The sequence below is a fragment of the Hordeum vulgare genome, chromosome 4H (assembly GCF_904849725.1).
Source record: "Hordeum vulgare subsp. vulgare chromosome 4H, MorexV3_pseudomolecules_assembly, whole genome shotgun sequence".
In the NCBI taxonomy this organism is placed as follows: Eukaryota; Viridiplantae; Streptophyta; class Magnoliopsida; order Poales; family Poaceae; genus Hordeum; species Hordeum vulgare.
Genome location: NC_058521.1, coordinates 520,166,614 through 520,177,388, shown reverse-complemented (window position 1 = coordinate 520,177,388; position 10,775 = coordinate 520,166,614). Strand labels below are relative to the sequence as shown.

Genomic DNA, 10,775 nt, shown 5'->3' with positions numbered 1-10,775 from the left:
GTTCATCCTTATCATTAGGAACGAGGGTGATACCTCCCTTCTTAGGTACGCAATGTACTGGACTTACCCAATCACTATGAGCAACAGGATAAATGATTCCTGCTTTCAGAATCTTTAATATTTCTTTTCTAACGACCTCTTTCATCTTAGGATTTAATCTCCTTTGATGATCAGGAACTGGTTTGAAGTCAGGATTGGTTTTAATCTTGTGCTCACATAGAGTAGGACTAATACCCTTAAGATCATCAAGAGTATATCCAATTGCAGCACGGTGCTTCCTTAGAGTTTTTAGTAACTTCTTCTCTTCGTGCTCTGAGATGAGAGCACTAATAATGACAGGATATATCTGTTGCTCATCAAGATAGACATACTTAAGAGTATCAGGCAACTGTTTAAGCTCGAACACAGGATCACTTTTTTTCCTTTTACTTTACTTTTTGTGTTTATTTGTTTCTTTTATTTTTATTTTATTTTCTGTTTTTTTCCTTTTTCCAGTTTATTTTTCTTTTTTGAACAAATGTTCAGAAACTTGTAAAAAAATTCAGTTTCCGAATTTTGTTTGAAATTTCAAAGAAGTTTAGAATTTCAAATCTTGTTCACCTCCTTTGAAAGAATTTTAAATTTTGAAAAAATGTTCCCATATTGAAATTTCAAAAACCGAAGTAGTTTTTGCAAATAATGATGAATAGTTTTGAGACGGGAACATTTTTTAAATTCCAGAAATAAAGTTGGAAATGCGAATATTTTTTGAAATTCCCAAACATTTTTTTGAAAAGCGAACCATTTTTATAAAAATGCCGGAACATTTTTCAAAGTCGGAAAAAAAATTAGATTCTGTAACTTTTTTTTAAAACCCAAAACAGTTTTGAAACAGAAATAGAAAAAATAAACAGAAAATAATATAAAAAATAAAACGAAAAAACGGTTCAAAAAATCTTCCAGAAAGTTTCCAAAACCGGAAAAGGCGGCTGAGAAAGTTCCCAAAAGCGGGATCCCCACAACCTTAATGGCCGGCCAGATCATCCCTCACACGTCCTTTCTCTGTGCGAACCCTGGCAATTTGCCGCAACTCGCGGCGAATAGCATTTTCCCAATGAGAGCTATATGTTGCTTATAGCGAGATTACCACTGTCTCGTTCCAAGCTTTTGTCTATGCGCTCCAGTTTCCAGCTGGCCCATTATCGTGCTTTATTCACTCATTTTGTTCGGATTGTTTTTCTTTTGGTTTTCTCTGTTTGTTCACCGGTTTTTTTTTGGTTTTCTGTTTTTTTCCTTTTCGTGGTTTCTTCGTTTCTCTTATGTTTTCACTGTTTTTTTCTCCTTTCTTTATCTCTTTCCTTAATTTCACAGCCTTTTTTCTTTTTCCTTCCTTTTTTCCTAGGTTTTCATCCGCTTACTTTGTTTCTTTCATTCTTTCTATGTTTTCACTCTTTTGCACTGGTTTTATTCTGTTTTTATTTTCTTTTTTGCTTTAGCTTTTTCGGTTTTTATTGGATTATTTGTTACATTTTGTTAACTTTCATTGTTTTTGGAAACTTATTTTTTTTGTCTAATTTCTCCCATACACATTTTATATTTTTATGTATTATATACTCCCTCCGTCCCAAAATAACTGTCTCAAGCTTAATACAAATTTGTACTAGAGCTAGTATAAAGTTGAGACACTTATTTTAGGACGGAGGGAGTATATTTTATAATACATGTTTAATATTTTGGAAATACAAGATCAATATTGTTTAGCACATTGTGAACATTTTTCAAACAGAGTGAGCAATTTTCAATGGCAGTGAACATTTTTCATCCTCAAATTTCAATTTTTTTATTAGAAATATTTTTAATACATGTGTACATGTTTAAATACGTAATCAACTTTTTAAAAATATATGGTTGATGATGTCCTCTTTTATTTAATGCATGTTCTACAATTTTCATATACTGAAGGAATATATTTTTTGTAAAGCTTTTATTTATGTTTTTCAAAAGCAAAGCAAAATGAAGGAATAAAAGGAAACCAAAATAGGGGAAGAAATAAAAAAATAAAAAACATACCTGCTGTGCGCAGCATAGGTACCTTGCTACTGGTCCGGGCCACTAGATATTGCTATTCCTTTTAGGAATCGGTACAAGCGACATCCAGCCCTGGTGAATGGGAGCTCCCCGCCCGGACCTCCTATGTCATGCAGTATGTGTCCAGATTTCTCAAAAAAACAAAAAATGCAGTATGTGTCCAGAAGCCAGTGCGCATCCAGCCCTTGTGTGTTTGATTTACAATTTTTGAATTGGATGAACATATTTTGAACTTGAACAAATTTTGTATTCAAGAAAATTTTTCTGAAAAAATGAATGGACACATTTTGAAGTTGATGAACTTTTTTTGAAAATTATGAAAAAAATTCGAATTTGAAGAGCATTTTTAGAAAACAATGAATTGCGAATTTGATGAATATATTTTAATTCGATGATTTTTTTTGAAATTGATGAACGTTTTTGAAATCCTGATGAATAATAAATCAATTCGATAAACATGTTTTGAATTGATGAAGATTTTTTGAATTGGACGAACAGTTTTATTTTCACGAATTTGAAAAGAAAATTCACAAAATAGAAAAAATGGAGAAGAGAAAAAAAATCAAACTTAAAAAGGAAAAAAAGAAAGGAAAGCAACGTAAAATGGGCCGGCCCATACGACACCCAGCGTGCAGGGGGAGGAGGCGGGGGGGGGGGGGGGGGGGGGAGGTACACGCATGGTTACTCGGCGACGCCCTACGTGCCGAATAGTGATAGTTGTGGTTGTATCCATGGTATCAGTGTCCTCACCAATAATCCTATATTTTCTTGTGAAGAATCGAGACCTGTTTACGAAGGTGTGTACACGATTAAAGGCTTCGATGAAAAATACTTTTACCCAATGTGAATGGTAACATGATAGAGTTGGGCCCCCTCTGCTTTAGGCGTGGACTAGTCTTGATGTATTTCACTTTTTCTTGTGTGTAAGAATCTTATTTGGCCGTGTGCATCTTAGTTATGTAGATGTCGGATGTGATGCATAGATTTTTAAAGTAATAAAGCACTATTCTTCAAAAAGTATCATTTTACAATCCTGCAAACCGATAATCCTATATATTCTTTTTCCATTCCTTCATTTTACAATCCTGCAAACCAAAGAGGCTCCGGGATCCCCACTACAAGAGTATTTAGTTCTCTGTAATGTTAAACTACAACTGAAAGCAGGCTATGCTGTCTTATTCCGAATGTTGCTTACCGTGATGTAATGTTTCTAATTTAACTGATCATTATTATACATACAGTAAATAGGTTAATGGTGATAATTCTGTTTGATGAAAACATTTGAGATCAACGAGAGGAAGGTGACCAAACTGTCATAACAACCCTGATTTATACAAGATCGGCACAAGGCCATTCGAGTTTTTCTTGTTTTTGCCCCCCTCCCCCCCTACTCCTGATCCTGTGTATGTGGCGCCACTTCTGACAAGACATGTAATGCCAGTTTGGGACTTCTTAAAGCCTTGGGCTCCAGCTTATGTATCCGAGATATGTTCATTGGTGCAGAAGTATGTCTACCGCCGATGTATCTCCTCTAGCCGTTTACTCTTTCACAAACTTCCCGGCGCTTCAGCCTCCGCTCAAGCACCTTTGGTATTTGTTTTGCCCAAGACTTTGCAAGAAATCGGTGAATATGTGCTCATAACCAGGCATTTTCCCATATCCTGCAGATAAAATGGAAACAGTATTACTTCGTAGGCGGTCGAACTGCTACTGCAAGGAAATTACCATGCTGTGAAATCGCCGAGTCAAGCCCATGAAGTTTTTGCTGTAATTTTACATGCAAGACTTGCCCATTTAACCAAACAAAACAAAAGCAACTTCTGTGCTAGCATGTATTGCTGTCTCCGTAGAAACTGATCTGACAGCATCACTGAAACTACACATCACAAAATGTCTTCCATGATTTACATGTCATATTCCTAACAATCTTCACCTGGGATGAAGTTACCTGTAATGGTTAAGAACAATCTGCACCCGGATGAATAACAAACAATTAGCAAGACTACTCATGCCCCAGCCAAGCCAACCTTGGGTAGTAGAGAAGATACCCCTACTTGAACAGTGTTAAATTGGCCTAGACGGGCAGAGACATGCCGCGACGATACATTCCTTTTCCCCTCAGCTGGGATAAAATTTTCAGCCCAGCAAGTTCTTCATGAACACATAGACAGAAGAAAAGAAATGCAAAGCCATGTGACAGATAAAATAACTACACACCTGGGAAATAGTTGATATCAATTATATAGTACCGGTCATTAGCTCCAAGCTCTCTAATCATATCTATGTTGAACAATCTTAGACCCTGCAAATTTTAACATGTCAGGTGAGGCAACAAATATAATAGCTACATATAGTTAAGAACCAGTGCTGGTCATACCAGCCGACCACGAAGCTCCCTGCCTAGTTTCTCTAGAAGTGGTCTCGGAGGAAGCTCTGTTCAGTAATGCAAAGTGTTCATTCGGTGCAGTAAAAAGCTCTTGGCAAACATAAGCATTACAACGCAACTACTCCCGTATTTTTTACTAAACAATTTTCTCCTCAACTTTGAGATTAGATCAGAATCAATTCAATAAAGAAAAGAAAGGTAAACCATAGATAAATTGAAAACACTGCAGAAGACACACCTGCAATATGAGGATCAAGGTCTGCATGATCTGCAGTAGCTGCAGCGCATGAAACTCTTGGAAGTCGATAGATGCCAACATTGTTTAGTAAGTCATAGGTATTAACATCAGGAAGAGAAAACCGGCGGACAACCTGTATAGCTTCACCAATGATGTACACCTTAAAGAGGATCCCACCTGTACTTGTAATAAATCAGATGCCACGGTTCGACCATTCGAGAGCACACAAAAACAAAAACAAAACAAAAAAGAACATATGGACATATAAAAGAATCAGGAATTACCATGATTCACAAATTCCTGGAGTACCAGAGGAGGATCAAGCATTGGCAAGGATGCCTCGTCGTATGCCAGAGATAGCTCATGAGATTTAGATGTTCCATCAACAACCAATGGCTTGGCAACTGCAACAAACAGAAGTACGTCCCATCAGCAATTTCCACTTACTATTCCACACATAACAAACAGGAAGTCCCGTGTAACACATCGAAGGAGAATAAGACAAAGCCCCAGAAGCAGGATACTGAAGCTAAACAGGAAAAATTGCCTAAATGTGTGACAATGGGAATTATCAACTGGAAGAAGAACATCACAACATCAAACTTGAATATTAGTCTAAGTGTCTATCTCCCCCAAATGTATTGCTGGCCTACTTACTTTACGTCCTCATTCAAACTAGTGTGAAAACACCAAGTGTGACAGGCAAGTTGCAGGACATGTTTCCACATAACATGCACACAGAATCAGGTAACATATAAATCACCAAACTAAATAATCAGAGGATTTCTGCAACACAATGTCAATATATAGTGTCTCATCATTCCCTTCCTTGTTTGACATACAGTGCATGCCTGTTTATATTGTACTCATTCAGTAATGAGTGAAGCATATGTTTCACATAACAGAAGGAAATCGTCCATGTAGCTAGGTTGTACTGTATCATGACTCATGATATTGCAGCTAGTGCAGATCATATGATGCCCATAGCTGATATCTAAACTCATATAGAACAACTAAAGTGAAGTGCAGCGTCAAAAATACTAAAGTCAAGTGTGTCTTGAAAGGAGCAACAAATACAAATCGAGATTCAAGAAGCATGCAACCTAGCATAGCTAGGACATAGAACTGAATAATTTAGAAGAACAGAAGGGCCACAAGCCCCGGACCTACCTAAGGTACCATGTATATAGAACTAAAAGAACATATCAGAACAATCCTCTCAAGTTCCTGCTTGTCTATAACACCCTATTGAAAGTAGATAAATACAGCAATGTTCCCGAGACACCGCAGAATTGATTAGAACAGTCTAATTTTCAGGAGCAGAGAATAACTCAACATTATAGTACTACCTCCGTCCCAGAATATAAGAACGTTTTTCAAGCTATGTTAACTTGAAAAACGTTCTTATATTCTGGGACGGAGAGAGTACATGATAATGGTAGCAGTTATAACATATCCACGGGCTTTCGTCAGAACCACGACAACTGCATGGAGAATACTAATCACAAGGAAAACATGTACACTCAAATCTAAACATAAGCAGCAAAAATGAACAATCAGATAACCAAATCGATCAAAATAAATGGATCATGAGAAGCTAAAGCAAAGTGATGGATCTGATTAATTCAAACGAATCACTCATAGCATAGTTCAAAACCTTTTATCCAAAAGAGCTGATAGTTTCAAGATTTGAACAAATTACCCAATGGCAAGGTTAGCCCAGCCATGGCAACTGCAGTTGGTATAGAGGATGGATCTTTCATAATGACCAGTTGGCGTGGAGTGCAAACTTCTTCTGCAATGGTCCAAAATCCAAACCATAAAAAATTATATTATAAACTATTCTAAACATATCGAGTCCTTATTAGCAAAAAAAATATCAAGTCCTTCAGAGAAGTAAGCTGAGGATGCACTTTCAGCAGCCTGCATGTCAATATACTACGTGTTCACTATAAATCAGAAAGTTACTGCTGTCCAATTGAACAGAATTTGTCACTGGACTCACCCAGCAGTAAACAAGAAATTACAGTGTCTATTCTTTTCAGTGGACTTCGTGTTTGTGTGGGTGAGTGCTTCCACTCTTTCACTCATAGAATATGCCTTCAGATCTATGCACATTCTAGAACCACAATACTCACATGAGCTGAAAAAATGTACATCACTTGCCCAAACTGTTCAACTTGGCTAATTTTCATAGCACAAATATGAAATATCAATAAAAGACGTATTACGCATCTGCAATATTACCATAGAAACTGGACAGGTTCAAGTCTGCTACTTCTTCAAGCATCGATTGTCGATTGTTCAGATGCTCGATGGCATTGGGTGGGTCGAGTACAGTGACTTCTGGATGCACTTCATGATAATCCTTCACAGAATGAAGAATGTTAAATGTAAAAATCAACATAGAAGGGGAATTCCTGATTTAGAAGCTAAGAACAAAGTGTTACAATTATGATAAGCTTTTCACAGGGAGCTGCAGTTGACAATTACGATATTTTTTGCATTAGATAATTAAGTATATTAACTGTCATCGCCGCCGACAGAATAAACAGTAAATCTTACTACCAAGGTTAGAAAACAAATGACTTCCTAGAATTCATTCAGTTCAAGTTTTCTATCTTTGACTCCCAATATATGAAAAAATGGGTTGATTGGAAGAAAATAATATCATTGGATTTTATAGGAATCACATTTTTATAACAGACTTTTTTTCAGAGATGTTTGTTGGCGACTGGGTCAATATCGGAAAACGCCATCTATTTCTGGACGGAGGGGCTATCTGACTATTGATTTCCCAGGACATGATACCAACTATACAAGAGAAATTAGATAAATGCATGACCAGCGTGCATGTTGTATCAGTATGCATGCATTTGCAGATCATCGGGTTTCTACACCTGTAGTCTAGTATTACCTCCAGAATCCGCTGCCACTCCTTGCTAGTTTTCTGCAGAAGGAAGCAAGAAACCTATCATGACATAATATTTTAAAAACATTAAGCAGAATTCACTTCTTTCAATATTCAAACCGTTTATAAACACAACCATTGGAGAAAATATGTTAGACAATCTTAGTTCTGAGACCTATGCATCCAGACTTTCAAACATATTTTAGAAAGTATTTGACTAACCTTGTGCAAGATAATATCAAATGGGCCTTGTTCTGAGAGAGGACGAGTTTCATCAATTGATATGAAACTAATTCCTTTCTTCCTGACAAAGCAAAATGCACATGTTTAAGATGTCAAGCAGCACTAATAAATAGAATAAAAGCTTGGCAACTAGTCAGCACACAAGGCTAGTGATTACAAACTTATAACACATGAGCAGACAAAATCATCCAAGTCAAATTCACTCTGCTGAACTTCAAAAAAAAAAAAAGTGCATCGCCAACTCAGCTTGGGTTAAATTTGTTTGTAGGGCCACCTGAATACTCGGTCAAATGCAAATCAGAATATATCACAAGGGTACCTCACTACCTCCCAAAGGATAAAAAGGAATTATATGGAAACCAGCATCATGTCAAAAGATTCATATTTTCAGTTACTCAACAGTAGGGGATACATAAACAATCTAAAAAAATAAATCAACTTCAGATATACAATTTGACCAAGCAAAATTTGTTCAATTCCTGAAAAGAACATTTCCCTTGTAAATTTATTTCCATTCCTTGCTTATGTTTTTCTACTAGAATGCATGCCTTACCGAAAAAGCCTTTTTCCCCGCTTTATAGATAAAGCAAACCACCACAGCCACAGAGTTCAATACAAGGTCAAATCCAAACACACACAACACAAAGTACGGGAGGGTTCTGCTGAATGCATGCCTTACTTATGTTGTTTAGCCCGTGAAGCAACTCACAAGGGTAAAGTGCACTTTTTTTTTAAGTTAAAGCAATCAAACAATAAAAGTGCATGAATAAAAAACTGAGTCATTTGTCTTTTTGTACAGGAAACATTTGACCATAATTTTGCATGATTCTCTGCAGACCCACATGATCTAACATGATACACATCTATGAATGTTGAGAATTTTCTAAGATACGCAAGTATATAAACCTTAAAATCAAGCACCCACCCAAGTATACATTTACTTTTTATTATTCAACATACTTTTTAATTATGTTCATAGGGTGAGAAGCTGGGAAGCAATTAGCAAATAATTGAACAAATTTAGCTCTTAATTCAGATAACTAGTAAAATAGCCAGCTCAAATATTGTTTCTCATTTGAGTTTTATCGAAAAATAATTGCTTGTCAGTGGCCCATGTTGCCATCAAATCTAGCGACGCATTCACTAAAGTGGAAACGATCCCAGGAAAGACATTGCCATCAACAAGTTGTCATAATCCAAGTGATGTGCTTATCCATGGGAATATTCCAACTAGAATCCCAGATGCCAGGCACAAGGATTAGCATACCACAAAGCATTTAGTCAAGTGGACATGATAATATACAATTATAGACCATGGACGCCCCCTCGTGCAATGTAACTGCCAACATTGGCACGCGGATATGGCATCTACCGATGCTAATGGAATTTCTAATCTAGAACCCAAACATGCTTCACTGAGAAGCCACTATCACAAGCCTGTAACCGCTCCTGCTAACTTTACTCCAGTCGATATCTGATTCGATCACTGATTAACAAGTGCTATAAGGAATAGAATAGCATTCCATTCCACCCCATACTGCAGAAATTATAATGGTTTGAACATCAATTACTAGTTTACTACCCGTTTGTCACCTCTGCATGTTCAAGTAAACTAGTAGTACACTACTGATGTTCAAGAACTGATCCAAGAACAGCCTTTTTCCTCCAAGAGCAAGACCCTTAAGTCATCAACACCTCTGTACCAGAAAAAAGAAACATATGTCTTCACGTTTTGTGAAATTACTCCCCACTGAGCAAACAAGAAACATATCTCCTTTCTCTGAATAAAAAAACAGCCACCACCTGCATCACCCATGAATCAATGGAGTCCATCTCTATAAGCGGTGATCCAGGCTTTTACCTCGCCAGCAAGAGCAGCTTGGGCTGGAGGAAGCTCTTCACCTTCTTCTTCGTGAGGGCGTAGCCCACCACCAGCCTCGACGCGGCGGCCGCCGCGGCACCGGCGAGCGACGACGACGACAGCAGTGCCGGATCCATCACCGCACCCTCCTCTTCGTCATCCGACACGTCCCCATGCAGCCTCATCCCCGCGAGCCCTATCCCGAGCTGCCGCCACAGATGGGCGATAAACCCAAAATGATGGGAATTCGGGGGGAGTCAAATGTCCAGGTAAAGGGGGGGATCCAGCAGAGTCGATGCTTCGCGCGCGAGAGAGAGTTTGCTGAGGTGTGGTAGGGCTATATCTGGAGGATTTTGGGGGAGGAAAATTGTTTCCCGGAGCTTTAATTAATGGCGAGACGAGTGGAAGAGGGAGCACGAGAACGGGAGCGGCCGGGTATTTGTAGACGACGAAGCGAGGAGAAGGTGAGTGAGTGGATGATTCTAATTTCTAGGTGACAATGTTATCTGCCGCACATCTACGGTCGTAGACAACCGTGTTACCTTCTCCGTACAATACAAATTGGGGGAGGCTCCCCAATCCCTCCGCTCTTCTCCCCTCCTCCTTGAGATTCTCCCCTCCTCCTTGAGAGTCCCCTTCTTACACAAAGAAAGAAAAGCGATCCCTCGACCGTCGCCACAGAGCTTTGCTCCACCGCCGCCCATGACCTTCGTTGTCGGTGATGAGGGGGGGGGGGGGGGGGGGGTCGGATCCACTTGTGTGAATATCAAGCCCTCATATATTGATTGATGAACATTTTCATAGCTCGTTGGTCCACCTAGTTGATGTAAGATTTTTCCCCGCTTTAACTCATTTTGATCTTTGCCACCATGCTCTATTCCACCCATATGGTATATCCATGATCCATGCTCATATATTGAGTGAAGTTGAATAGCTTCAACGGTGATGGTGATGATGGCGACGTTGAATAAAGAATCTTTAAATTCTTTCTCGACGAGGCTATCTGGCCTTTGTTTGGGAATGGATCTAGAAATCAGTTTTGTTCAAGTAAGGATGGCGTGGATACGGT

At 38.4% G+C, this 10,775-nt stretch overlaps 1 protein-coding gene across 1 annotated transcript; it reads right to left on the bottom strand.

The window, feature by feature from the left end:
• Positions 1 to 3,264: 3,264 nt before the first annotated feature.
• LOC123449242 (inositol-tetrakisphosphate 1-kinase 2) lies at positions 3,265 to 10,180 on the bottom strand. Its single transcript, XM_045126385.1, has 10 exons — positions 9,707 to 10,180; positions 7,825 to 7,906; positions 7,609 to 7,641; positions 6,939 to 7,059; positions 6,394 to 6,486; positions 4,976 to 5,095; positions 4,692 to 4,868; positions 4,445 to 4,500; positions 4,285 to 4,369; positions 3,265 to 3,728 (listed from the first exon to the last, which is right to left on the bottom strand). The coding sequence occupies exons 1-10, from the start codon at positions 9,889 to 9,891 to the stop codon at positions 3,634 to 3,636; spliced, it is 1,047 nt and encodes a 348-aa protein (XP_044982320.1). The 5' UTR covers positions 9,892 to 10,180; the 3' UTR covers positions 3,265 to 3,633.
• Between the last annotated feature and the right edge of the window lie 595 nt (positions 10,181 to 10,775).